This window comes from Papio anubis, chromosome 8 (genome assembly GCF_008728515.1).
Source record: "Papio anubis isolate 15944 chromosome 8, Panubis1.0, whole genome shotgun sequence".
Taxonomy (NCBI): Eukaryota; Metazoa; Chordata; class Mammalia; order Primates; family Cercopithecidae; genus Papio; species Papio anubis.
This window is the reverse complement of record NC_044983.1, coordinates 31796853-31824842: the sequence shown is the minus strand read 5'-3', so window position 1 is coordinate 31824842 and position 27990 is coordinate 31796853. Positions and strand designations below refer to the sequence as shown.

The following is a 27990-nucleotide window of genomic DNA, read 5'->3' as shown; positions in this document are numbered from 1 at the left end:
ATAAGAAGGTGTTGCGGCAGTACTGCAGTACTGGCGGAAGCTAGCCTTGTGCTTTGCGGCAGCAATATGAGCTAGGTCCGGATCCTGCTATACACCGACCGGCGCGAGCGGTTGCAAGTACCTGGCGGTGGTTGCGTTGGTGACATGGCTCAGAAGTTTATTTCTTTAAAGTTTTAAGGTATTTTTTTTCTTTTTAGTCTTCAGAAAGCAACAGTAGTTTTTTTTGACGTCACCGTTACAAGTATAAGACTCTTTTACTCCCCGAGAGTCCCCTTTTCCTTCCTTGTGTCTCTTCCTTTCTCTTTATTCTTATCCCGGTCAGACTCGCCCCTCCTCCAAGACATCTCTCCGTTTTATTTTATTTGACTTTAGTTCTCGTTGAGTGATCGCTCCTTCCCTCTTCAGCGGATCCCTCCCCGCCTCCATCCTCGTCCTGTGGGAGAGACCAGCCTTCTGGTGTTGCAGTCAGGAATGGAGCTTGACAGCGCCCTGGAAGCCCCGTCGCGGGAAGAGTCTTCTTTGTCCGGGGAGTTGTCTCCCTCCGCCCTTGGACAGGCCTTCTCCAAGATTTTACACAGTCTTACCCGCCCGGAGGCACGACGAGGCAACGTAAAAGATGTAGCTCTTAAAGACCTCGGTGATCTAATAGAAACCACCGAATGTGATAGGTTATTTGAGGGGAGTGGTGCACGGCTCTGCGGAATGCCGGAAACACTGGGGCAGGTGGCAAAAGCCGTGGAGAAGTATGCAGCCCCCCGCAAAGAGGAGGAAGGTGGAGGTGATGGGCACTCTGAAGTGGCCGAGAAAGCAGCCAAAGTTGGGTTAATGTTTCTTAAGCTGTTGGGGAAGGTTGAGACTGCTAAGAATTCCCTGGTCGGCCCTGCATGGCAGACGGGCCTGCATCACTTGGCAGGACCGGTTTATATTTTTGCCATCACACACAGCTTGGAGCAACCGTGGACCACTCCGAGATCTCGGGAGGTTGCTAGGGAGGTGCTCACCTTACTGCTTCAAGTTACTGAATGCAGTTCTGTGGCAGTATTCTTACGCGGAGAAAATGAAGATGAGAAAGGGAGTCTTTCGGTGATATTAGGGCTTCTCAAACCCGACTTGAATAAGTGAGTACTCCTGCCCTTTGCCACCGACTTGAGCCTCACAGTTTTTTATTTTTATTTTTTATTATTTATTTATTTTTGAGACAGAGTTTCACTCTTGTTGCCCAGGGTGGAGTGCAATGTTGCGATCTCGGCTCACTGCAACCTCCGCCTCCTGGGTTCAAGCGATTCTTCTGTCTCAGCCTCCGGAGTAGCTGGGATTACAGGTGCCCGCCACCACGCCCGGCTAATTTTTTGTATTTTTGGTAGAGACGGGGTTTCACCATGTTGGGCAGGCTGGTCTCGAACTCTTGACATCAAGTGATCCACGCGCCTCCGGCTCCCAAAATGCTGGGGTTTCAGGCGTGAGCCACTGCACCTGCCCTACCTTAATTTTTTAGAGCATTAGACCTCAAAGGAAGCTGAGTTTCTTCATCAGTAAAATAAGGGTGCTGTAACCACAGAACTCTTAAGGCCCAGAAACGTTGCGATTTGATATAAATGACATAACCGGATAGTGGCAAATTGGAGGTCATAACTGAGGTGTTCAGGTTCAGTTGTCCAGTGCTCTTTCCAGCGCTTAGGACGACTGCTTAGGAAAATTGGAAATTCTGTGCCACTTTCTTGGAGTTAATAATTACAAAATGTGGCCGGACGAGGTGGCTCACTCGTGTAATCCCAGCACTTTGGGAAGCTGAGGCGGGTGGATCACTTCAGGTCAGGAGTTCGAGACCAGCCTGGCCAACATGGTGAAACCCCATCTCTACTAAAAGTACAAAAATCAGCGGGGCATGGTGGTGGACGCCTGTGATCCAAACTACTCGGGAGGCTGAGGCAGGAGAATCGTTTGAACCCGGGAGGCAGAGATTGCAGTGAGCTGAGATCGGGCCACTGCACTCCAATCTGGGCAAGAGAGCAAGACTACATCTCAAAAAAAAAAAAAAAAAAAAAAAAATTGCAAATTACTGGAATTTGGTTGGGGGATTTGGAGAGGATTTAAACTTACGGTTTGAATTTAGACTTGGGGATCTTGAATGTCATTACCAGTTGTTAGATAAGGATGACTATCAGCTAAGGAAGCCATGTTTAGGATAAAGAGTGAATACCGGCCGGGCGCAGTGGCTCATGCCTGTAATCCCAGCACTTTGGGAGGCTGAGGCGGGCGGATCGCGAGGTCAGGAGATCGAGACCATCCTGGCTAACATGGTGAAACCCCGTCTCTACTAAAAAAATACAAAAAATTAGCCGAGCATGGTGGCAGGCGCCTGTAATCCCAGCTACTCGGGAGGCTGAGGCAGGAGAATGGCGTGATCCCGGGAGGCGGGGCTTGCAGTAAGCCCAGATCGCGCCACTGCACTCCAGCCTGGGCGGCAGAGCGAGACTCTTGTTTAAAAAAAAAAAAAAAAAAGTGAAAAGCACCTTTAGATTGCTATTAAAGTTCTTTCAATGAGTTTCCACTTGCTACTTTGTTAGCACTGGAGTGATGAGAGAAGAAGTATCTGTAACTGTCATTTTACCAGGAACATGGAGTTAAAAGGCTTGATTTTGAGTTTTGTGCTTCTATTTGTTGCTCTGAGTAGGACTAGATTAGACAGTTTTCTGAATCCATTTGTTTCTAATATAAAGATAATATACTTGGCCAGGTGTGGTGGCTGACACCTGTAATCCCAATACTTTGGGAGGCCAAGGCTGGCAGATCACTTGAGGCCAGGAATTCGGGACCAGCCTGGGCAACATGGTGAAACCCCGTCTCTACTACAAATATAAAAATTATCCGGGTATAATGGTGCAAGTGTGTAATCCCACCTACTCAGGAGGCTGAGGCAGGAGAATCACTTGAGGCTGGGAGGTGGAGGTTGCAGTGAACCTAGATGGTGCCACTGCACTCCAGTGTAGGCAATAGAGCGAGACTCTATTTCAGAATAAGTAAATATAATATACCTATTACACTGTAATTATTTTGAGGATTAGTTAAATCATGTGTACACTCACTTTATTAGCTATTAACAGGTGTTCAAGTATTGATTCATTTGTTTCCTTAGTGTAATAATACTAACACATTGCCTTTACTCCTCCCTCCCTTCTCAACATACCTTCACCATCCATCACCATAAGTCCTTTATGTAGCTCTGGTTATAATTGGCTCCTTCTCATTGGATAGGCTTTAGACCCAAAGACCTGGGTGATTAAGTATTTGATGTAAGTTGTGGAAATTATTTTAATCCAAATCTTAAAATATATGATGTAGAATTAAGAGTTATCTTATGTGCGATGTATTTTTTTTTTTGCAAAGACATGAAAATACTCTGTTGAGCTTGAAGTAGTTTATTTTTTTGCTACTTATCACCATGTCACTTAATGTAATTTTATGTATCCATTTAGGGAATCCTGGAAGAATAACCCTGCCATCAAACATGTTTTCTCATGGACTCTGCAACAGGTCACTCGGCCCTGGCTGAGCCAGCATCTGGAAAGGGTACTTCCTGCATCATTGCTCATTTCAGATGATTATCAGACTGAGAACAAAATCCTGGGTGTACACTGTCTCCATCACATTGTGCTTAATGTGGTAAGCAACCTCTACCTTGTCATCCATGTTGATGGGACAGACTGAGTCATTCCTGGCTGTTCTTCATTTCTGGTAATGCTAAGTCATTCAGCTTTACCTATTTGTATTTTTTCTTATATTTTTCTCTATCAACCTGGTAGAAGTTGTATCCTATAGGTAATGTAATAACTAAAATGATAATTATAGAAGAAACAGGAAGGCATGGGTCATTATCAAACCGAATAACCAGATCTTGAGAACTGGTGAACAGCTGACTTTTTTTTGAGACAGAGTCTCACTCTGTCACATAGGCTTGAGTGCAGTGGCGCGATCTCGACTCACTGCAACCTCCATCTTTTAGGTTTAAGCAGTTCTCCGCCTCAGCCTCCTGAGTAGCTGGGATTACAGGCGCGTGCCACCATGCCCAACTAATTTTTGTATTTTTAGTAGAGACGGGGTTTCACCATCTTGGCCAGGCTGGTCTTCAACTCCTGACCTCGTGATCCACCCGCCTCAGCCTCCCAAAGTGCTGGGATTACAGGCGTGAGCCACTGCACCGGCCTACTTCCTTTCTTTCCTTTTTTTTTTTTTTTTTGAGACATTATCGTTCTGTCACCCAGGCTGGAGTGCGATCTTGGCTCACTGCAGCGTCCGCCTCCCGGGTTCAAGTAATTCTCTTGCCTCAGCCTCCCTAGTAGCTGGGACTCCTCCCTAGTAGCTGGGGCTTCCTAGTAGTGGCCACCAAACCCAGCTAATTTTTGTATTTTTAGTGGAGACAGGGTTTCACCATATTGGCCAGGTGGGTCCCAAACTCCTGACCTCAGGTGATCTGCCTGTCTTGGCCTCCCAAAGTGCTGGGATTACAGAGATGAGCCATCATGCCCAGCCTACAGTTGACTTTCAAGTAGGAAAACAAAACAAAATCAGAATCTGAAAGGGACTATACCCAAATGTGGAAGCTATTACTCAAGGAAAAATTTTTTAAAAGAAACTTTGTAGTATGGAGCTTTTAAAATATACATGGAAGTGGAGAGAGTGGTGTAATTAATCTCCATGTACCTGTAGGAGAGAGCCAGAGATCACCTCCAACCCTGCCCCCCTGCCTTTTTTTTTAAGTTTGAGGCAGAGTCTTGCTCTGTTGCCCAGGCTGGAGTGCAGTGGTGTGATCTCAGCTCACTGCAGCCTCCGCCTCCGCCTCCCGGGTTCAAACGATTCTTGCACATCAGCCTCTGGAGTAGCTGGGATTATAGGCACATGCCACCATGCCCAACTAAAAATTTGTTTTTTTTTTGTAGAGGTAGGGTCTCGCCATGTTGGCCAAGCTGGTCTTGAACTCCTGGACTCAAGCGATCCACCAACCTCAGCCTCCTAAAGTGCTGGAGTTGATTACAGGCATGAGCCACCATGCCCAGCCTCAGCCCCCTTTTTATCTCGTAGTGGGCTCTTTTCCTGGATCGAAAACCGAATTTGACAACAGGCAGATTAACAAGAGGAAGCCATACACATTTTATTAGTTTTACGTGTACATGGGGATCTTCACAAGAGAGAGAAGTCTGAAGAAGTGACCAAAGCAATATGCTTTTATACTTTTTAGATAAAGAATTGATAAATTTTTCATCTTTTTTTTAAACTACCCCTAGCCAGATTTTCTTTGTCCTGTCAGAAAAAAATGACAGGACAAAGAAAATCTGGCTAGGAGCAGTAAATTTTCTGTCTCTCTCTCTCTCTCTCTCTCTCTCTCTCTCTCTCATATGGTTGGGGGTGGTGAGGGGATGGATAGGTGGAAGGTAAAGGTTACTTTGTTCGGTTTATGTAGGTCCATTGCAGTCTTCAGTTCCAAGTCTCTGTAAGGGCTGTTTTCTTACCCTGGTATGGAAAGCATACCCCACCCAGAGGAATCTTCTATCACTTGCTACTTGCAGAAAGACACAAGTCAGCTCGCCCTTTCTGAATCTACAGTTTCTCCAATATTTTCAACTCAAAACCATCATGATACCAATGTGGCATATTTTGGGATGGCATGTTCTTCATGCTTCATACCCATAATCCAATTTCAAAGATGGTCAACATTTGCCAATCTTGGGAAACTATTCTTTTAATTTGATAATTTGTCTGGTTTCAGCCAGCTGCTGATTTACTCCAATATAACAGAGCCCAGGTCCTGTACCATGCCGTTTTCAACCACCTGTACACACCAGAGCACCACCTCATTCAGGTAATAGTATGATTTCTTCATAACTGTGTCTGGATTCTCTGAATTTGAGTAGAAGGTTGCATTGTGTGAGTAGTAATAATTGAGAAACATTTTCCTGCCTTGGAAAGTGAGGATGATAACTAAAAGCTGTTACCAAGTTAAAAATATCTCAGCACCAAGCAGGCCTCCACATTCCTGAGTCTCCACAGATAAGCCAGTGGTTTTTCTTCTTCTGAGTCAATTGCATATTAGTTTGGGCCGGGCGTGGTGACTCACGCCTGTAATCCCAGCACTTTGGGAGACTAAGGGAGGCAGATCATCTGAGATCAGGAGTTCGAGACCAGCCTGGACAACATGCCAAAATCCCATCTCTACTAAAAATACAAAAAAATCAGTTGGGCATGATGTTGTGTACTTGTAGTCCCTACTACTTGGGAGGCTGAGGCACAAGAATTGTTTGAACCCGGGTGGCAGAGGTTGCAGTGAGCTGAGGTCACGTCACTGCGCTCCAGCCTGGGTGACAGAGCGAGACTCCCATCTCAAATTAAAAAAAAAAAAACAAAAAAAACAGGCGGTGGCTCACGTCTGTAATCCCAGCACTTTGGGAGGCTGAGGCGGGCGGATCACGAGGTCCGGAGATCGAGACCATCCTGGCTAATACGGTGAAACCTTGCCTCTACTAAAAATACAAAAAATTAGCTAGGCGTGGTGGCACGCGCCTGTAGCCCAGCTACTCGGGAGGCTGAGGCAGGAGAATCACTTGAACCCAGGAGGCAGAGGTTGCAGTGAGCCAAGATCGCGCCACTGCACTCCAGCCTGGCAACAAAGCGAGACTATGTCTTTAAAAAAAAAAAAAAAAAAAAGCAAAATTAGCCAGGTGTGGTGGCGCATGCCTCTAATCCCAGCTACTCAGGAGGCTGAGGCAGGAGAATTGCTTGAACCCAGGAGGCGGAGGTTGCAGTGAGCCAAGACCGTCCCATTGCACTCCAGCCTGGGCAACGAGCAAAACTACATCTCAAAAATAAAAAAAGGTGCAGTGAGTATCAAGCAATAGGTAACTAACCAGGTTTGGGGTGACTTTAGGAGGCTTTGGGAAGGAGGTGATATTTACCTTTATGAAGGATGAATAAGTAAGTTTCTTAGGAGGGAGAAAGAAACTCCAAAGACAGAAGAAACAAGTTATACAAAATTAGAGGTGGAAGCAACCTTGTTTCTTTTTTATGCCTTACTTCCCTCCTTTCCGCCTCCCCACCCTGCTGCCTTTATTTTTATTTTATTTTATTTTATTTTTTTTGAGGTGGAGTCTCACTGTGTCAGCCAGGCCAGAGTGCAGTGGCGGGATCTTTGTGCATTGCAACCTCCGCCTCCCAGGTTCAAGTGATCCTTCTGCCTCAGCCTCCCTAGCAACTGGGATTACAGGCACGTGCCACCATGCCCAGCTAATTTTTGTATTACCTGAGACGGGGTTTCTCCATGTTGCCCAGGCTAGTCTCAAACCTCCTGACCTCAAGTGATCCGCCCACCTTGGCCTCCCAAGATGCTAGGATTACAGGCATGGGCCACTGCGCCCAGCCTCTTTTGATTTTTAAACAGTATTTTAAATACTGGGTATTGAGAATCCAGATTGTTAACAGCCAGAACTGCTAGGGTTCTTAAGGTGGTAGAGAAAAGAAATTTTAAAAAACCAAAACACCAAGAGAAAAACCAGAGGTCCCAGGAAAGTTAAAAGGAAGTATCTAAACCAAGCTTGTCCAACCCACGGCCTACATGCGTCCCAAGATGGCTTTGCATGCAGCCCGATACAAATTTGTAAACTTTCTTAAAATGTTGTAAGATTTTTTTTTGCATTTTTTTTTTTAAAGCTCATCAGCTATCATTAGTGTTAGTGTATTTTATGTGTGGCCTAAGATAATTCTTCTTCCAGTGTGGCCCGGGGAAGCCAAAAGACTGAATACCCCTGGCCTAGACACTACAACTTCAGCAGGTAGGGTGGCCAAATTTGACCCAAATTTGGAACATCTTAGATTCTGCTTAAGAGCAGTTTTATTAAAAGTATGTGTAAATACTGGCCGAATGCAATGGCTCTCACCTGTACTCCAAGCACTTTGGGAGGCCAAGGCAGGTGGATCACTTGAGGCCAGGAGTTTGAGACCGGCCTGGACAACATGGCGAACCCCTGTCTCTACTGAAAAATAGAAAAGTTAGCCAGGCGTGGTGGTGCACACCTGTAGTGCCAACTAGTTAGGTGGCTGAGGCACAACAATTGCTTGAGCCTGAGAAGCAGAGGTTGCAGTGAGCTGAGATTGCACCACTGTCCTCCAGCCTGGGTGACAGAGTGAGACTCTGTCTCACAAAAAAGTGTAAATATCATGTATCACTAAGTCACTTAGACTTAGTGACATAGTAACAATAGACTTAGATTCCTAAAATCTGGATTAAAGTCCCAGCTCTGCCATTTTTCCCATTTTATAAATTATAAATTTTATAAATTTATAAAAAGAATGGTCCTGAGGAGAATGTATTGATTTGAGACTGTGAGATGGAGATTAAGAATGGAAAAAAGTTTGAAAATGTAATATGCACTTCATATATGATTACTAGTATCTTAGAATTCTCTGGTATGGACCCTAAGGATGGTAGATTAATGGAGTTCTAGAGAGGTCCATTAGTATTATAAATGCAAATGGATGACCTATGCAGCGTCCTTCCATTCCTTCCTCCTAGGCTGTGCTCCTGTGTCTGCTGGATTTGTTCCCCATCCTGGAGAAAACCCTGCACTGGAAAGGAGATGGAGCTCGACCTACCACCCATTGCGACGAGGTCCTGCAGCTGATCCTGACCCACATGGAGCCAGAGCACCGCCTTCTCTTACGCAGGACCTATGCAAGAAACCTGCCGGCTTTTGTGAAGAGGTGAGTCCTTGGGTTTTTATTAGTATTTTATAGAGACAGGATCTTGCTATGTTGCTTGAGCTGGTCTCGAGCTCCTGGCCTCAAGCAGTCCTCCCACCTCAGCCTCCCAAAGTGCTGGGATTACAGGCATGAGCCACTGCACTGGCGTCATATTTTCTCTTTCATCTTTAGGTTGGGGATCCTAACTGTTCGGCACTTGAAGCGGCTGGAGAGAGTCATCATTGGTTATCTGGAGGTTTATGATGGACCTGAGGAGGAAGCTAGATTGAAGATATTGGAAACCCTAAAACTTGTCATGCAACATACTTGGCCCAGGTAATAGCAGCCTTAAGGTGCAAAATTCAGCTGATTTTCTCTTGAGAACTTGCTTGGATGTATTTAATACATTCAGTACCAAGTATTAAATGTATACTATGTATTTGAATACCTCCCATTTTCACACACGTATAGGATTTTAAATTGAGAAAATGGCATTAGAAAGATAAAATATACTATAGTTACTTGAGGTGCTCATATTTGACTCTTTTACCAGGTATCAGTTCCAGATTCTGACACTATTAAATCACTTCTCTTTGAAACTGTAGTATATCTTTGTTTTTTTTTTTGTTTTTTTTTTTTTGAGACAGCAATGTTTCCCAGGTTGGAGTCCAGTGGCTCGATCTCCGTGCACTGCAACCTCAACCTCTGCCTCCCGGGTTCAAGCGATTCTCCTGCCTCAGCCTCCCAAGTAGCTGAGATTACAGGCACCCACCGCCAGGCCTGGCTAATTTTTTGTATTTTCAGTAGAGACGGGGTATCACTACGTTGGCCAGGCTGGTCTTGAACTCTTGACCTCGTAATCCACCTGCCTTGGCCTCCCAAAGTGCTAGGATTACCTGAGTGAGCCACCGTGCCCAGCCTGTTTGTTTTTTTTTTTTTTTTTGAGATGGAGTCTCGCTCTGTCACCCAGGCTGGAGTGCAGTGGCACAATCTCAGCTACTGCAACCTCTGCCTCCTGGATTCGTGATTCTCCTGCCTCAGCCTCCCGAGTAGCTGGGATTACAGACACCTGTCACCATGCCTGGCTAATTTTTTTTTGTATTTTTAGTAGAGATGATGTTTCACCATGTTGGCCAGGCTGGTCTCGAACTCCTGACCTTGTGATCCACCTGCCTCGGCCTCCTAAAAGTGCTGGGATTACAGGTGTGGGCCACTGTGCCTGGCTATATATCTTAAGAATGGTTTAGATTGGTGTTTTGCAGAATCCCCATCTAGGTACTCTTTGATGCCCCACAGGAAAAAAAAAAAAATTCTGTGGTCAAATAGATTGGGAAACCATAGAGGGTGCACATCTCTCTAGGTTTAAAATGCATATTAGAAGATTAAAGGTCATTTAGAAGTGTTGCAATAAAGACATTTGCTTAACTTTGTTAATCCTAATGTTCTTTAAATCTAATTGAGAGCAGAGTACTTCATAGCACATCATTTAACATCTGCAGAGCAGTGATCAGAATACCAATCTAGAGGCCGGGTGTGGTGGCTAACACCTGTAATCCCAGCACTTTAGGAGGGCAAGGCTGGTGGATCACCTGAGGTCAGGAGTTCAAGACCAGCCTGGCCAACATGGTGAAATGCCTTCTCTACTAAAAATACAAAAATTAGCCGGGCATGGTGACACGCAACTGTAGTCCCAGCTACTCAGAAGACTGAAGCAGTAGAATCACTTGGACCCAGGAGGCGGAGGTTGCAGTGAGCTGCGATGGAGCCACTGTACTCCAGACTGGGTGACGGAGCGATGCTCTGTCTCAAAAAAAAAAAAAAAAAAAAAATATATATATATATAGTAAAAGAATACTAATGTAGGATATACTTGTTTGGAAATCATTCCAACTCTGGGTTGAGGTAGGTGTCAAGAACTGGAACCCAAACTGTTGAGTCAGCAGAAGCATCTCTTGGATAGCTGAAAGTTGAATTGAGCCAGAGAATCCAGTGCCCCAACAACATATAGTATCTATTCTGGACCATATTCTCTCACTTCCTTATAAATGTGCAAGGAATCCAGAGTAACATTCCCCCATGACAACCTTTGCCTTAGTCATATTGGTAACTAGGTTGCATTTGTTTACTATCTTTGTCCCTACTGAATTATAAACTCCAGGATAACGGAAAACCACATCTATTATGTTCTCTCAAAGTATGCTCAGTACCTGGTATTAGGTATACAAATATTTGAAGAATGAATGAACTGGAAGATAATGAATCAATGGATGAATAAAGTTGAATCAGATTGTCAGGTCTTTAAAGAGCAGAGACTAAGATTCCAAGAAGGGAGAGTGAATTAAATGCAGGGAGGTAGAAAAGGAATATGGGTATGAGGGGGTAGAGCATGGGAAATGGAAAATAGAGCCATTTATAAGTTGAATAACAGATGGAGGGCTGAGAGGCACCCAAACCATAGGAAAATGAGGAGTATCTAGATAAAGAGATGAACACTTTTTTCTCCCAGTCATGCATCTGTCCATAAATATGATTTATTGTACATTTTACATTGTAAGTTAAATTATTTTCTACCTTTCATTAAGGTTTTTTTAGGGTTTTTTTTTTATTGTGGTAAAAATACATACACATTTTACATTTTAAAGTGTACAGTTCAGTGGCATTAAGTACAGTCACAATATTGTGCAATCACTAGCATCGTCCATTTCCAGAACTTTACCAAGGCAATAGTATAAAGGTTTATAGCTTAGAAAGGTTAATAGTTACAAGTATGTAGGCTGGATTTCACTGATGAGCTAGGATCTGAAATTAAATGACAGAAAATTCAACTTGACATTAAGTCCCAGAAGCCAAGCTCATTTCCCCTACTCTGTCTTCAACTTGCAGGCCTAAGATGACATTAAAGTTAAAGGATTGAGAGCTCTCTCCAAGCATAGTTCAGTTAATAGAGTTGAAAAATAAAAGTATAGGCCCTTGATTAGGGGAGATCCTGGTTTCCCCTTCTCAGCCCATGAAGGAGCTGTTGCTTACAGTAGAACCAAGCTTCTGGAAGGAGAGAGCAGTGTGTGTGTGAGCTGTGTGTGTGTGTGTGTGTGTGTGTGTGCAGTATGCTAACAGGAGACTTGAGGGTAAGAAATCTAGAGGCTGTCTTTGGTTCTGTTTTTAGGTTTTTTTCATTTAACTTTGACCCAAGTTCCTTAATTTATGAAATGAGGGTTTTCCACTTGACAGTCTTTGAAGTCTCTTCCAATTTTAATATCTAGGTTTACAGTAAGAACATAGCTTTTCTTTTTGGTTCCAGAGTTTCCTGCAGACTTGTGGTCTTACTGAAGGCTCTCTTGAAACTGATCTGTGATGTAGCAAGGGATCCAAACCTTACACCTGAGTCTGTTAAGAGTGCCCTGCTACAGGAGGCTACAGACTGCCTGATTCTCCTGGACCACTGCTCTCAAGGACGGGTAAAGGTAAGGCAGACTGAAACTTAGTTTCAGTTGGGCCTCATTATCTTTATGTAATTCCTATGACTGATTGTAATTTACCATGTATGTGCCTGACCAAGTCTGGAAATGAAGGGTTTTAGGTCTCCATATGAGCCCTCTAGCCTCAAAAGAGCTTGATCTTTTTTCTTATTCATCTTTTAAAGCTATTCAGAACCATTTAGAACTAAAAGCAGGAGGATCAGCACACGTCACCAGGGCTAAGGACAAGACAGAATGGGCAAAAGCATTGTGATCAAAAGTTTGTAAAATTTAACTTCTGTTCTAGTCTTCTGAATTTAAAAAAAAAAAAAAAAAAAGTAAAAATAATGGGCTATAAGCTCCCAGGAATAATATAAATAGAGCATTTCAGATGTTTCCAGTTTTTTAGGGACAACCACCGTTTAGGTAGATGTTTTTCCCTATTCTTTTTTTTTTTTTTTGAGACGGAGTCTTGCTCTGTCCCCCAGGCTGGAGTGCAGTGGCACGATCTTGGCTCACTGCAAGCTCCGCCTCCCGGGTTCACGCCATTCTCCTGCCTCAGCCTCCTGAGTAGCTGGGACTACATGTGCCCGCCACTGCGCCCGGCTAATTTTTTGTATTTTTAGTAGACACGGGGTTTCACCGTGGTCTCCATCTCCTGTCCTTGCAATCCGCCCGCCTCAGCCTCCCAAAGTGCTGGGATTACAGGCGTGAGCCACCACACCCGGCCCCTAATCTTAATTTATCTACATGGAAATTCTTCCTTTGGTTTCATATTCCACAAAAGTTAACTTCTCAAAGCCACAGCATATAATAGCTGTGTACTTCTATGTATCTAATAAACGATTGCCTCATTTCTACCCCTTTTAGAAATCTTTAGTTGAAAGACTGAAGGTAGCATGAAAATAAATTCATGCCATAACTCACTGGACAATCTACCCAGCAGGAAAAAAAAAAAAATTCATATCCTAAAAATATGTAGAGATGGTATGAATTGTTATTTTACCAGTTTATTCAAACTATTTCATCTTTACTCTTTAATCTTGGGCATTTTCAAGCCCTAGATTCAACTTAATTTGCCTTGGCTGGAATTCTGCTGTTTCATGAGCCAGCAGGAGATTTCCAAGCACATTAATAAAGTTTTTAAAGTAACACCTTCAATACATAAGAGCTACATAAATTTAAAAATAGTAATAAAAAAAAACTAATACCTATGCTGTTTTGTGACCTGTCCCCAAGTGTCATCCATTCTTTTCTCCTTTGAATATGATACCAAGGAAGAAGAATCAAGCAAAAGAGGCAAAGTGATTAAAAAAAAAAAATCAAAGCCTGTTTGGTTTCATGTTTCAGGGTCTCCTGGCCAAAATTCCCCAAAGCTGTGAAGACAGAAAGGTGGTGAACTGTATCAGAAAAGTGCAGCAGGTTTCTGAAGGCGCTCCCTACGATGGAACTTAAGACTTGCATTACTTTCCCAAGAGGAAAGGATTTTCTTCCCATCCCAATTTGTATGAATGGAGTTATTTAAGAAAAAAAAAATACTTTTACACGAAACTTTGGAAGTGAGAGCTGCTTTTTCCTTCTTTCTTTCCTTTTACCTCCATAGGAGTAGGGAAAGTAGAACAAGAAAAAAATTGAACTCCTTCCATTTCTAAATAAAGTTTGGGAGAAAAAAGGACACCAAGGAATGTAGCATTTAAAATTTAGAAATATTTACATCCGTCATCTCATCCCAGATCCAAGAACTCATCTGTTAAGTTTCTCGGGCACAAGCTGTTACTTCAACACATATGCTATAAAAATACTCTTGTTCACAACTTAGCTTTCTTCACTCACTCCAGATTTCTTGCCCCACTGACGTGGCATAAATAATAAAAACACAAATATTGTGTTCTACACAACACAAAAGAGCAAAAACTGGAGGTGTGTATGTGTTTTGTTTTTTTTTTTAAAAAAAGAAACAGTTCTGCATGTTCAGTCCTGGGTATAAATGTTGAAAGGGAAATCACGTGGTTTTGGCCTTGGCCATGGACTCTGTCTCCTGCTCATATTCTATTTCCACATAGGCTCGTTTTCTCCGCAGTGGTCCTCTCAAGGGCGTTTTGCCTTTGTGTTTTGCACTAAGGGCCTTTTCTTCCTCCTCCTCACTGGAGGATTTACCATCCTGATCTTCATCACTGCTGGCATCCAGTTTATCCATATCCTAATATGGAGAGAAAAGATAAAGGAGGAGGGAAAACACTAGATTTCTCCCAACTCCCTTCATTGTCCCCTCTATTTAGAATAGACTAGGGAATTGATTTGTCTATGTCTATGTTCAGTAATTGTCCCGTTTCTTTCTTTTTTTTTTTTTAAGATAGGGTCTTGCTCTGTTGCCCAAGCAGGAGTGCAGTGGCATAGTTATGGCTCACTGCAGCCTCAAACTGCTGTAGTCAGGCAATCCTCCCACCTCAGCTTCCTGAGTAGCTGGTACTACAGGGAACCGCCACCACATCCAGCTGAATTTTTTTTTTTTTTTTTTTGAGACAGAGTCTTGCTCTGTTGCCTAGGCTGGAGTGTAGTGATGCAATCTCAGCTCACTGCAACCTTCACCTTCTAAGTTCAAGCAATTCTTCTGCCTCAGCCTCCCAATTAGCTGGGATTACAGGCATGCGCCACCATGCCTAGCTAATTTTTGTATTTTTAGTAGACACTGGGTTTTGCCATGTTGGCCAGGCTGGTCTTGAACTCCTGACCTCACATGATTTGCCCGCCTCGAGGTGATCAGCCCACCTCGGCCTCCCAAAGTGCTAGGATTACAGGCATGAGCCACCGCACCTGGCCAATGATTTTTAAAAATGTTTAGGCCAGGCACAGTGGCTCATGCCTATAATCTTAGCACTTTAGGAGACTGAGGCAGGCAGCTTACCTGAGGTCTGGAGTTATAGACCAGCCTGACCAGCATGGTGAAACCCCGTCTCTATTAAAAATACAAAAAATTAGCCAGGTGGAATGGCACATGCCTGTAATTCCAGCTACTTGGGAGGTTGAGGGAGGAGAATTGCTTGAACCCGGGAGGCTGAGGTTGCAGTGAGCCCAGATCGCTCCATGGCATCCTTAGAGATGAGGTCTCACTATGTTGCTCAGGCTGGTCTTTAACTCCTGAGCTCAAGCAGTTCTCCCACTGTGGCCTCCCAAAGTACTAGGATTATAGGAGTGAACCACTGTGCCTGGCCACCTCCCTGTTTTTTTTTGCTGCAGGCCAAAGGACAATCTTTTTACCCATAAAGCTCACCTCAAAATCACTTATGTCACTCTCATCTACCTCATCATCTTCGACAAATTCTCTTTTCCCCACATCCTATAAATGAAACGTAACTGTTAGGTTCAGAATATATAATGAAGATTCAGATAAGACATCTAAGTAAGTACAAAATAACATAATCAGAACCACAGTCTATTCACTAGGCAACCAAAATGTAGTTCTTCCTAAGTTTAATGCTTCCGAATTTTAAAAATTTTAGGGCTACCAGATCATTCTTATTCTTGATTTACATTATTAGCAATAAAACATCCTCATTATGGTTAAAAACTAGATACAGACAGGAAAGGCTTTATAATTTGTCACCTTGCAGGAACAATATTACAAGACCAATAAATTAAGACTAAAACTGTTAATGCTTTGTTGGTTAGCCTGAAGAACAGAGCAACCAGTGCTAAACCAAAATTAATCACGTGAAAGAAAAAAGAAGACATATCATTTTTGGTTGGTGGACTAAAGATGATATTCTGTTTGTCAGTTATATACAAATAGTATCTAGTAGGTTTGGCAAAACAAAAACAAGACTTACTTCCTCCTCATCATCTTCATCATCTTTTTCCTCAGCATCTGAAGAGTCACTCTCTGCCTCCTGTTGTTCCAGGGCCTTGTCGAAGGCATGAATGGGGAAGTTGTAGATGTCGCCATACTGAAGAACATAAACACAGATTGGCTTTAACTACATTTGGATATTACACTTGAAGTTCCACTGTCTGTGGAGAATATTATTTTTTCCTCAGTGATTAAATCAGAATACTTAATTCGATGAGTAATATTTTTAAGTGTAAAGCCAGCAGTGTCTTAAAAAAGCATGTTCTTTTGAACATTTAAATCATATGTAGTTAGTATCAAATAGGTAACTTCTATGGAGTTACATTTTAAAATCATTTAAAATGTAATCGTCTATCAAACCCATGCATTGGGACAAATGTAATTTGCTGACAAGGGGAAATAATAAGGACAAAGCATACTTTAGTCATGTTGTCTGTATAAACAACACTAATTTTTAAAAAGAGAATAAAAACTTATTTCAAAGAGCCTTAAAAGACTAGGGTAATATGTAAGAGAAGCAAAACCCCATGGCTTTTATACAGAAATCTGGACTCGTCGTCTTGGCGAATGGAGTTGAGAATAATGGCAAAAAGGGAAAGGTCTCTTATAGTGAATGGAGTATCAAGGGTAACCAAAGCATTTTATGTGCTTGCATTAATTAAAACAAGGAAGCCAGGCCGATACGGATTTATTTTATTCCAGGGATAAAATTCGAGTGGAGATCTTCATATCAGGTTAAAAAACATTTCCCAGCCAGGTGCGGTGGCTCAGGAGTTCAAGACCAGCCTGGCCAAGATGGTGAAACCCTGTCTCTATTAAAAATACAAAAATTAGCTGGGCGTGGTGGCAATGCCTGTAATCCCAGCTACTCGGGAGGCTGAGGCAGGAGAACTGAACTCCGGAGGCAGAGGTTTGAAGTGAGCCGAGATTGTGCCACTGCACTCTAACCTGGGCGACAAAGCAAGACTCCATCTCAAAAAAACAAACCAAAAAACCCAATGTGTCTTAGCAACATATTACCACTTAAAATTTCAGTACCCCAAAGCTAATGGCTTTCTCACCGTATCCTGTTTCAGTCTCTCCAGTAATTCCTTCTCAATGGCATTGTCCAGCTGAGCAGCTATTAATGCCTTTTCCTATAAGGGGGAAAGAGCAAATCCATTTAATTCATCAGTGCTCATTATTCATCTTATAAAAATGGAAGAAACTACGAAGTTGTTTATAAGAAAGACAATGTAATCATTTCCCCTCCTTGCTATTACTGGCTTTTGCCTCTCCAACCAGATAAATTTCTTTTTCTTTCTCTTGTAAACTTTCTTCAGGACATTTCCATTTTGAAATTCCTATGGTTTTGTAAACAACGTTCTAAATTAAATTCTAACAAAGCCTTTGACAGATACAAAACATGTAGGTCTATATACATTTAAGTGTCTCAGAAATAATCTAGCAACTCTGGAGCCAGACTTTGTAAAAGCTGAGAAAAGAAAACAGAAATCTTCATTCATTTACATTTTCTAAAATCATGTTAGATTCCATGTGACAGAATAGGTAAAAATCTCTTCCTCCAGTTTTCTCTCATTGGAGATGATACATGACATCAACCTGTACTACCGCACAGTAGCCTAGGATGGTGCATTAATTTGACAGTAAAAGTCACAGAGGGTTTTAAAGTGTTATACCTATAAGTTATGTTAGAATGATTACCTAAAACTGTGTAGGGGCACATGGATCAGTTAAAAGGCTACAGCGATGTTCCGTGTTGTTCTCTAGAGTGGGGTGCTTACACTTCAAGGGTATCCGATGAAGTGTAGGAAGAAAATATTCAAAACTTCCACGTTATCTTTTTCCTTAAAAAAATTAAACATCATTACTACTTTTCTTGTACACTGACATCTGTGCCTTGACTCTGTCTGTAAAGTAAATAGTTGTGTGTCAGATACAGTGAGCCAGATATCTCAAGGGAGGAATACTGCACATAGGGCTTGTAAGTGGTGGTCTCAGTCCTTTATTTAGATGACTGTTTAACTGTTTATGTTTGCTTAGTTAAGTGGATTCATAGATTACACTGAATATTCTGCCAAAGATAGAGAGTAGTTATAAAAGTATGCTGGTTATCTAATGGGTTAGTGCTTTTAAAAGTTGTAGAACCAGGCTGGCAAGGTGACCCACGCCTGTAATCCTAGCACTTTGAGAGGCCAAGGTGGACAGATCACCTGAGGTCAAGAGATCAAGACCAGCCTGGCCAATGTGGTGAAACCCCGTCTCTACTAAAAACACAAAAAATTGGCCGGGCAGAGTGGCATATGCCTGTAATCCCAGTTACTCAGGAGGCTGAGGCACAAGAATTGCTTGAACCCAGGAGGTTTAGGTTGCGGTGAGCCAAGATAGCGCCACTGCACTCCAGCATGGGTGACAGAGTGAGAGTTGTAGAACCTAAAAATGATCCATGCATTTTTCACGAAAAGAAAAATATTCCAAATTTGCCAATCTTTTTATGTAACCCAGTAGAAGTTTTTAAAAATAAATACACTTAATCTGTTTCTTCCAGACAAAGGCAGCATTTTAATAGTTTGAGGAAGACAATTGTTTTTTGAAAAAAAACTTGTTGTTCTGTGAACATTGTGAAAAGTGATTGTATCTATATATGGCACTGCTGAAAACATGTCTCCTATAAAAACTGCAATCACACACTTTAGAAATGTGGAAACAGAATACTGTAATCCATTTAAAACTCTTCCAAATCTACATTTTTCAGAGGGTTTCTATTTTCACTCAATTGGTGAAAATAGAAAAAATTAATTTTTTCCGAAAGGCTTAAAGAACACCTGTTTGACAATTGGAGATGAAAACTCACTAACTGGACTTGAAAAAAAGCCGCTCCATAACTGATGGAGCATAATGAAGAATTAAAGTACTTAAGACCACCTATTGACAATGCACTTCTCTACAATTCCTCAGTTATGACAGCCCTTCAAGACAACATACTCAGCTAAGAACCAGGCTTTTGTTTCACTACGTCACAATTAGTTACAATACACATCATGTTATTAGTGGAAGTGTATATGTATAATAACATTTATAGCCTATAATCCCAGCACTTTGGGAGGCTGAGGTGGGTGAATCACCTGAGGTTGGGAGTTTGAGACCAGCCTGGCCAACACAGTGAAACCCCGTCTCTACAAAAAATACAAAAATTAGCCGGGCCTGGTGGTGCATGCCTGGAATCCCAGCTACTTGGGAGGCTGAGGCACAAGAATCGCTTGAATCTGGGAGGCGGAGGTTGCAGTGAGCTGAAATTGCACCACAGTATTCCAGCCTGACAGAGAGAGCGAACCTTTGTCTCAAAATAAAATATTTATAAATAACACTGGGGAGTACATGTTCAAAAATTTTATTGAGGTGAGCACAAGTTTGCAGACCAATGATACAGATTTTAGAAACATAACTCTGTGATTAATGGGGACAGAAGAATCAAAAGAAAAGCTATCCCTACCAAAATACCAATGACAAATGTAAATATTAAAAAAAAGAAAGATACCAATGACATTCTTCACAGAAATAGAAAAAACAATCCTAAAATTTTTATGAAACCACAAAAGATCTAGGGTAGCTAAAGCTATCCCAAACAAAACAACAGAAAAACAAACAAACAAAAAACAAAAAAAAGAAAACCAAGAGGAATCACATTACCAAACTTCAAATTATACTATGGACTATAGCAACCAAATCACTATAGTAATGGCATAAGAACAGACACAGAGACCAGTGGAACAGAGTTGAGAACCCAGAAACAAATTCACACACGTCCAGTGAACTCATTTTCAACAAAGGTGCCAAGAACATACACAGGGGAATAGACAGTCTCTTCAATAAATGGTGCTGGAAAAACCTAACATCCATATGCAGATAAAGGAAACTAGACCCCTATCTTGTGGTATACATAAAAATCAAACCAAAATGGACTAAAAAAATCTAAGACCTCCAACTATAAAACTACAAGAAAACACTGAGAAAACTCCAGGTCATTGGTCTGGGCAAAATTTCTTAATATCCCACAAGCACAGGTAACCAAAGCAAAAATGGACAAATGGGATCACATCAAGTTAAAAAGCTTCTGCACAGCAAAGGAAACAACAAAGTGAAGAGACAACCCACTGACTGGGCAAACTATCCACCTGACAAAGGATTAATAACCAGAATATAGGCCAGGAGTGTAATCCCAGCACTTTGGGAGGCTAAGGCAGGTGGATTACCTGAGGTCAGGAGTTTGAGACCAGCCTGGCCAACATGGCGAAACCCCATCTCTACTAAAAATACAAAACAAACAGCCAGGCATGGTGCTGGGCGCCTGGCATCCCAGCTACTTGGGAGGCTGAGGCACAATAATTGCTTGAACCCCGGAGGCAGAGGTTGCAGTGAGCTAAGATTGCCCCATAGCACTCCAGCCTGGGTGACAGAGCGAGACTCCATCTCAAAAACAAACCAAAACAAAACAAAAAAACCCAGAATATATAAGGAGCTAAAACAACTCTATAGGAAAAAATTCTAATTATTGGATTAAAAAGTGGACAAAAGGGTCAGACACGGTGGCTCACAGCTGTAATCCCAGCACTTTGGGAGGCTGAAGTGAGTGGACTGGTTGAGCCCAGGAGTTCAAGGCCAGCATGGGCAACATAGTGAAGCCCCATCTCTACAAAAGATACAAAAATTAGCCAGGCATGGTGGCATGCACCTGTAGTCCCAGCTATGTGGGAGGCTGAGGCATAAGAATCACTTTAGCCCAGGAGACAGAGGTTGCAGTGAGCCAACATCCCACCACTGCACTCCAACCTGGGCAACGGAGTAAGACCCGGTCTCAAAAAAAAAAAAAAAAAAAAGGCAGGGGGCAGGGATTGGGGAAGCAAAAGATCTGAATAGATGTTTTTCAAAAGACATACAAATGGCAAACAGGCATATGAAAAGGTGTTCAACATCACTGATCATCAGAGAAATGCAAATCAAAACGAGATATCTCACCCCAGTTAAAATGGCTTTTATCCTTCAAAAGACAGGCAATAACAAATGCTAGAAAGGATGTGGAGAAAGGGAACCCTTGTACACTGTTGGTGGGAATGTAAATTAGTACAACCACTATGGAGAACAGTTTGGAGCTTCCTCAAAAAACTAAAACTAGAGCTACCATACTATCTAGCAGTCCCACTTCTTGGTACAGACCCAAAAGGAAATTAGTATATCAAAGAGATACCCACACTCCATGTGTGTTACAGGTCTGTTCACGATAGCCAAAATTTGGAAGCAACCTAAGTGTCCATCAACAGATTAATGGATAAAGAAAATGTGGTACTTATACACAATAGAGTACTATCCAGCCATTAAAAAGAATTAGATTCTGTCATTTGTAACAATATGGATGGAACCGGAGGTCATAATGTTAAGTGAAATAAGCCAGGCACAGAAAGACAATCATTGCACATTCTCACTTATTTGTGGGATCAAAAAATCAAAACAATTGAAATCATGGATATACACAGTAGAAGGATGGTTACCAGAGGCTGGGAAAGGTAATGGGAGTGGGGATGATTAATGGGTACCCCCCGCTAAAAAAATAGCAAGAATGAGTAAGACCTAGTATTTGGTAGCAGCACAACAGGGTGACTATAGTCAATAATAATTTAATTGTACATTTTAAAATAACTGTAAGTATAATTGAATTGTTTGTAACACAACGGATAAATGCTTGAGGGGATGGATGCCCAATTTTCCATGATGTTATTACTCACTGCATGGCTGTACTGTATTTCACTGCAGAAATTCCATTTGATTAGAATGCTCAAAATCCACTAAAGGTGTTATGTAGTATGTAAAATAGGCAACATCAAAATTCTGAATTCTGAAATATTTGACCACAAGAATTTCAGACAAAGGAGTTGTGGATTCTTTCTGTTCTCCATTACATATATCCCCAAAGCACACATACTTTAACCTGTGCTGAAAATCATAATCTTAAAATATGAAAAATCAACGTCTTAGGCAACTACTAGCTATCTATTAGTGAACCATTATCCAGGGCCTGAACAGTTTACACACATGATGGTGACTGAATCTATAAGAGCCCCTCAGAAAGAAAATGTAGAAGGTATGAATAGCACAACAATAAGTTACCTCTCTTCTTTTCTCCCTACGCTCCACCTTCTTACTCAAAGGAACAAGTTTCCTCCTAAGGGAAAGAAAATATATCAGAAAATCCACTGTCATGTGCTGTGTTCCTTTTAAAGAAGAGAAGAAAAAAGGATTGGAATTGGTGCTGTAGGTCTCAGCTCAATACAGCAAAATACACTAAATGCTTCTAGAAATGTAATGCTATAAAAAGTCACATATTTTTACATATATTTTAATCTGGCCATTTTTGTTTAGGCATTCTGGGATTCTCAGGGCATTCACCATGCTAAAATTAAGACTTCAGTGAACTAAGAAAAAAGAATTTTCTGTCGAAGTCTGACATCATCTTTAGCATTCTCTGTAGATCACAATCAAAAAGCATTAGGGCCTAACAGTCCTAGAGGAGGTATTCTGTTAATTCTGGGGATTTCATATCACTTTTAAAAATTAGTTTTCAGTGAATCCAGAGTAAAGTTCTTACAGTCCTGTATATTCACATGTCTTAGATGATTTTCAAATGTCTAAAGTTAAGATTCCCTCAGGGGTCATACAGGAAATTTTCTGAAGGCTGGGCATGGTAGCTCATGCCTGTAATCCCAGCACTCTGGGAGGCTGAGGCAGGCGGATCACTCGAGGTCAGGAATTCTAGAGCAGCCTGGCCAACATGGTGAAACCCTGTCTCTACTAAAAATACAAAAAAAATTAGCCAGGCATGGTGGTCCATGCCTGTAATCCCAGCTACTCAGGAGGCTGAGGTGGGAGGATTGCTTCAACAGGGGAGGTGGAGGTTGCAGTGAGCTGAGATCAAGTCACCGCAAATTCCAGCCTGGGCAACAGAGTGAGACTCTGTCTCAAAAAAAAAAAAAAAAAGAAAAAATTTTCTGGAAGATTTTCAGACAAGGAGGGTGATAATCAAGTTGCATTCTACTGTTTTAAAAGTCCTGCCATATCAAAGGGCACACCTTTAGTCTAAAGTTTCTTAGTACATCATAACAGACTCCACAAAGTTGAACAGAAAGCCCTGAAGTTTCACAATTTCTCAACTTCAAAACAAGCTCCACGAAAAGATACATTTAAAAATAGTGAAGGATCCAAATACTTACTGTCGCTTTAGTGTAAGTTTTCTAATTCGAATTAGGTATTGGGTGATCTTGGTGAATCTCTGCTTACATTTGTGTCGAATGAAACGGGGCCAGTAAATCAGATTTTCATCTATTTGCTCCAGTGCTTTCTCATAGTTTTTACTAAGCCGGACCTACCAAACAGAAAAAGGAACTTTGAAGGGCAAGTGTAAATGATTCATTAGGTTTTCACTGTCAGTGACACCTATGGCCTAATGAGGATGGCCCCAAAAGTTTAATCTAGATATGGTCATGGAATTGGGCATCATGGTGGTCAAGCCTGTGGCACTGAGGCTCTTGATCAGTGGTCACTGTAGCTTTGTTGTAAGGCTTACCCGTTCCCAAAGACGCCGAGGAAAAGCTGCTCGTTCTATAACCTTCATATACAAGTAGCACTGTCCTGAGGATAAAGTAAAATAGCTTTCGTGTTATTTACAGGAACTAAAGAACATCCCTATAAAAGCTGTGGGCAGTTCTTCTAGAAGTTAAAACTGGGGAGTTACCTTTCTCTTCTTTAATAGTGGCATACTGACTATTTGCTAGGGGACAGGATGACCGATTACACAGTCCAGTCAGGCTATATTCATTTCGGCAGAAGCTCTGAGTCTTGGTTCTAGAATGGGAGAAAAGAAACAAAGATTATAAAATGGGTTACCAAAAAGGCAACTGAAGGAATCTTTGATCAAGTTGTAAATCCAGACTCACCTTATTTTGAAGGAACAAAATTGCTTGTTTCCTAGTGTATCCCAGATAACCTGCAAGACAAAGTAAAAGCCCATTTCAAATCCTCTGCCCCAAGAGATACTATATTAATTCAAGAAGGCAACGCCCAAGGACAGGAATGAGAGGAAGAAATGTTTTGTAAAATAGCCTGACTTGTTTACTTTTTAAAATACAAACAGCAAGGCCGGGCACAGTGGCTCACGCCTGTAATCCCAGCACTTTGGGAGGCTGAGGCGGGCGGATCACCTGAGGTCAGGAGTTTGAGACCAGCCTGATTAACATGGAGAAACCCTGTCTCTACTAAAAATACAAAATTAGCTGGGCATGGTGGCATATGCCTATAATCCCAGCTACTTGGGAGGCTGCGGCAGGAGAATCGCTTGAACCCATGAGGCGGAGGTTGCAGTAAGCCAAGATTGTGCCATTGCACTCCAGCCTGGGCAACAAGAGTGAAACTCCATCTGAAAAACAAACAAACAAACAAACAAACAAAAACTCGGCTGGGCGTGGTGGCTCACACCTGTAATCCCTGCATTTTGGGAGGCCAAGGCAGGCAGATCACAAGGTCAGGAGATCGACACCATCCTGGTTAACATGGTGAAACTCCATCTCCACTAAAAATACAAAAAATTAGCCGGGCATAGTGGCGGGCGCCTGTGGTCCCAGCTTCTTGGGAGGCTGAGGCAGGAAGGAAAATGGTGTGAACCTAGGAGGCAGAGCTTGCAGTGAGCAGAGATTGTACCACTGCACTCCAGCCTGGGCGACAGCAAGACTCCATTTCACAAGGAAAAAAAACCAAAAAAACAAAAAACAAAAAAAACCCCCAGCAGATTCTAATAGAAAAGCTAAATACAAATCAGCAATAATAATAACTCCATTACCCAGAGATAAAATTTCATTACTATTTTGTAAATATTTTTCCAGTTTTTTTTGGACATACTCTGTGGGATCACATTATATATACTTCATAACTTTCCTTTTTTCCTTATGTTCATTATCCATTATTAAAGGCTTCACGGGCCAGGCGCGGTGGCTCACACCTGTAATCCCAGCACTTTGGGTGCCAAGGCAGGCAGATCACTTAAGGTCGGGAGTTTGAGGCCGGCCTGGCCAACAAACCCCATCTTTATTAATACAAAAATTGGTCGGGTGTGGTGGCAGGTGCCTGTAATCCCAGCTACTTGGGAGGCTGAAGCAGGAGAATCACTTGAACCCAGGAGGCAGAGGTTGCAGTGAGCTGGGATCACGCCACTGCACTCCAGCCTGGGCGACAGAGTGAGAATCCATCTTAAAAAAAAAAAAAAGGCTTCAAGGTATTAGATTTTTAGATATACATACCATAATTTTATCTCATTGAGGGCAAAGAAAACTATCTACTGCTATCCTCCTATAACTAATGTGCTCTTTATTCATTGAGCGTTATATACTTAATTTTTGTAAGGCACTGATCTCTCCAAGTCCTGACACACAGTAGCCACTTAAGTATTTACTGAATGAAAGAAAAGTTTTGTCTATCTAGTTAGGGGGAAAGATATGTAAACAAAGTATCACAAAATAGCAGGTCTAAAGACCACATAGCATGCATAAGAGTATGACAGCCTTTGAGTGCACTGCCTTGAGGAACTGGGGGAAAAAAGCTTTACCACTATTAAAGGAAAAATACGAAGAGGGCAAAAAAATAAAACACACTTTGAGAATCTTATAGGTGTGTCTGCTGGGCGATGATAGGAAACAGGTAAGAAGAATAAGGGAGCTCTTTTAGGCTTGTGGCTTTAAGTGTCATCTCTGATACTTAAATAAATGGATGACTCCCAAATTGTTATTTCCTGGTCAGACTTGTTTCCTGAGCACCAGATTTGTATATGACATCTCCACTTCAGTATCTAAAAGGCAACATAAATATTAACATATCCACATGAAGTTCTCAATTCCACATCCCTCATAAGAACAGTCTTCCCTAGAGTTCCCCCACTTCAATAAATAAAATCACCATTGAACTATGTATTTTTATCCCAAATCCTTTGATTTCTTCCTTTTCTTCTTCACTTAATCCATCACCAAAGTCTTGTCAGTTATACTGACGTAACAAGTCTCAAATTCATCAATTTCTTTTCATCTCCACCATTAAATTACTACCTTAGGCGAAGCTACTTTAGTTTTTAAAAAAATTTTACTTTAGAGACAGGGTCTCTCTGTCACCCAGCTGGAGTGCAGTGGCGCCATCATAGCTCACTGCAGCCTCGGACTCTTGGGCTCAAGTAGTCCTTCTGCCTCAGCCTTCGAAATAACTGGGACCTCGGGGGAGCACCACCACGCCCGGCTAATTTTTTATTTTTTGTAGAGATGGAGTCTCACTTTGTTGCCTAGGCTGGAATCGAACTCTAGGCCTCAAGCGATCCTCCAGCCCCAGCCTCCCAAAGTGTTGGAATTACAGGCATGAGACACTGCATCTGGCTTGAAGCAATCTTTCTCATACCCTAGTCTCCCTGCTCTCATTTTTTCTCTCCAAAAGTCCTTCACGCAGCAACCAGACAACTTTTCACAAACATAGATCATTAAAAGGCCTAAAAACCCTTCCTACAACACTCTACATGACCTCTCCCTGGCAAGCATATCTAATTTCATTACCTCTCTCACATGTCACTTTGATGACCCTTATAGTCATTCTCTCATATCTTCAACTCTCTGTACTTTACTGTTCCTACTGTCTGCTTTTTCCTCAGCTCCTTAGTGACTGGCTTATTCTTATCTTTCAGATCTCAACTCAAACATCTTCCGTTCAGAGAAACCTTCCCTGAGTACCCCTATCTGAAGAGTCCTTCATCATCCCTGGTCTTTCTTTCATAGTACGATTATACAGTATAATTGTTAATTTATTTATTCACTTGTTTACTGTGTCTCCCCAACCAGTGTTCCAGGAGAGGTGGGGCATTTTTTCTGGTTAACCAAATCCTCAATAATTGCCACAATGCCTGGCACACTGTAAGCACTTAAGTATTTCTCCAACAAAAAACTCAATGAATGAATCTAGGATACTTCCGAAATTATGACTTAGGCAGAAGTAGAGCAAATGCAAAGAAAAGCCTAACACAGGAAACGCAGGTGGAAGGGTAGCGCGCGCATGGATGAGAAGGACGCTTAAACTTGGAGTCAACTTCGCCAAATCCCCTGCAGCCCCCGACCCCAAGTCCGGAGCTGACAGCTGACAGCATGGCGCGACGTCCCACATTGGTAGGCACGAAAGACGGGACACATCGACCCTATGGGATGAGGTGACGGAGTCCTGTGCTCACAACCCGGCCGGGGCAGCGGGCAGGAGACCCCTGCCAGACACGCGTGAGAACCCATGTTGGAAAATCGGGGTTCCGGAAGCCTCGCATCCAGAGCGGCACGAGGCAACAGGCCCGTTGCGTCGGCGTTTTCTAAGTGTCTGAAAATGGGCAAAATTCCCTGCGCAAACCCGGAGTGACAGAACAACGGTAAGAGACTCACATCATCCGACTGCATGGTGTCCGCGGCTCAGCGTGCAACTTCCGGCCGGATCGCGGGCGCAGACATGCTTCTTCCGGGAAACCACTTCCGGAACGCCCAGCCTCACCTATCTCGAGAAACGCCGAGACTCTCGGTGTTGCGAAAAGTCCCCTGGCAGTCTCGCCGCCGCGCGCGCCACCGCGTCTCCACCACGCTGGCGTCTGCGCGCGCCCGCAACGCTGGGGCTTGTTCGCTGGCGCCGCCTGGAGCTGGGAACTCGGTTGCGCCCCAGTGCTATCTGCGGGAGGCAGGACGCGCGCTGGCGGCCGAATCCTGGAGCGCGGGGACCGCAGGGGTCGCCCGTGCTTCCTTAGGGCCCTGTTTGCGACCGTTCATGAGGATGGGACCTCTCCCTGCCGGGCCTCCCCTCTGCTGGGAGAAGGCTGGGGAAAGGTGCGGGCGGCGCGGCGGGGCTGGGTCCCCGCTC

At 42.6% G+C, this 27990-nt stretch overlaps 2 protein-coding genes across 4 annotated transcripts; one reads left to right on the top strand and one right to left on the bottom strand.

Annotated features, from left to right (window-relative positions):
• The first annotated feature begins 184 nt into the window (after window positions 1–184).
• Window positions 185–27460, top strand: TTI2 (TELO2 interacting protein 2). 3 transcript variants are annotated; one of them, XM_017961929.3, is made up of 7 exons: window positions 185–1118; window positions 3477–3663; window positions 5765–5857; window positions 8561–8748; window positions 8920–9063; window positions 12026–12188; window positions 26789–27460. In XM_017961929.3, exons 1-7 carry the CDS (start codon window positions 472–474, stop codon window positions 26828–26830), a joined length of 1464 nt encoding a protein of 487 aa, XP_017817418.2. In that variant the 5' UTR covers window positions 185–471; the 3' UTR covers window positions 26831–27460. The 3 variants fall into 3 exon arrangements, with proteins under 3 accessions (XP_017817418.2, XP_009211121.2, XP_009211122.2); XM_009212857.4 differs by lacking the exon at window positions 26789–27460 and adding an exon at window positions 13533–13859; XM_009212858.4 differs by lacking the exons at window positions 5765–5857; window positions 26789–27460 and adding an exon at window positions 13533–13859.
• MAK16 (MAK16 homolog) lies at window positions 13936–27990 on the bottom strand. The gene is made up of 10 exons (XM_003902630.5): window positions 27525–27990; window positions 24015–24064; window positions 23813–23922; window positions 23645–23709; window positions 23292–23443; window positions 22192–22246; window positions 17091–17165; window positions 16010–16126; window positions 15454–15519; window positions 13936–14382 (listed from the first exon to the last, which is right to left on the bottom strand). The coding sequence occupies exons 1-10, from the start codon at window positions 27537–27539 to the stop codon at window positions 14185–14187; spliced, it is 903 nt and encodes a 300-aa protein (XP_003902679.1). The 5' UTR covers window positions 27540–27990; the 3' UTR covers window positions 13936–14184.

Coding starts and splice junctions, on each gene's coding strand:
- TTI2 (XM_009212857.4), top strand. CDS start 472: ATGGAGCTTGACAGCGCCCTGGAAGCCCCGTCGCGGGAAGAGTCTTCT. Junction 5,858..8,560: donor CAGAGCACCACCTCATTCAG/GTAATAGTATGA, acceptor CCTTCCTCCTAG/GCTGTGCTCCTGTGTCTGCT. Junction 9,064..12,025: donor ATGCAACATACTTGGCCCAG/GTAATAGCAGCC, acceptor TTTTGGTTCCAG/AGTTTCCTGCAGACTTGTGG.
- MAK16 (XM_003902630.5), bottom strand. Junction 23,923..24,014: donor TTTTGTTCCTTCAAAATAAG/GTGAGTCTGGAT, acceptor CTCCCATTCTAG/AACCAAGACTCAGAGCTTCT. Junction 17,166..22,191: donor GTAGGGAGAAAAGAAGAGAG/GTAACTTATTGT, acceptor TCCCCCTTATAG/GAAAAGGCATTAATAGCTGC.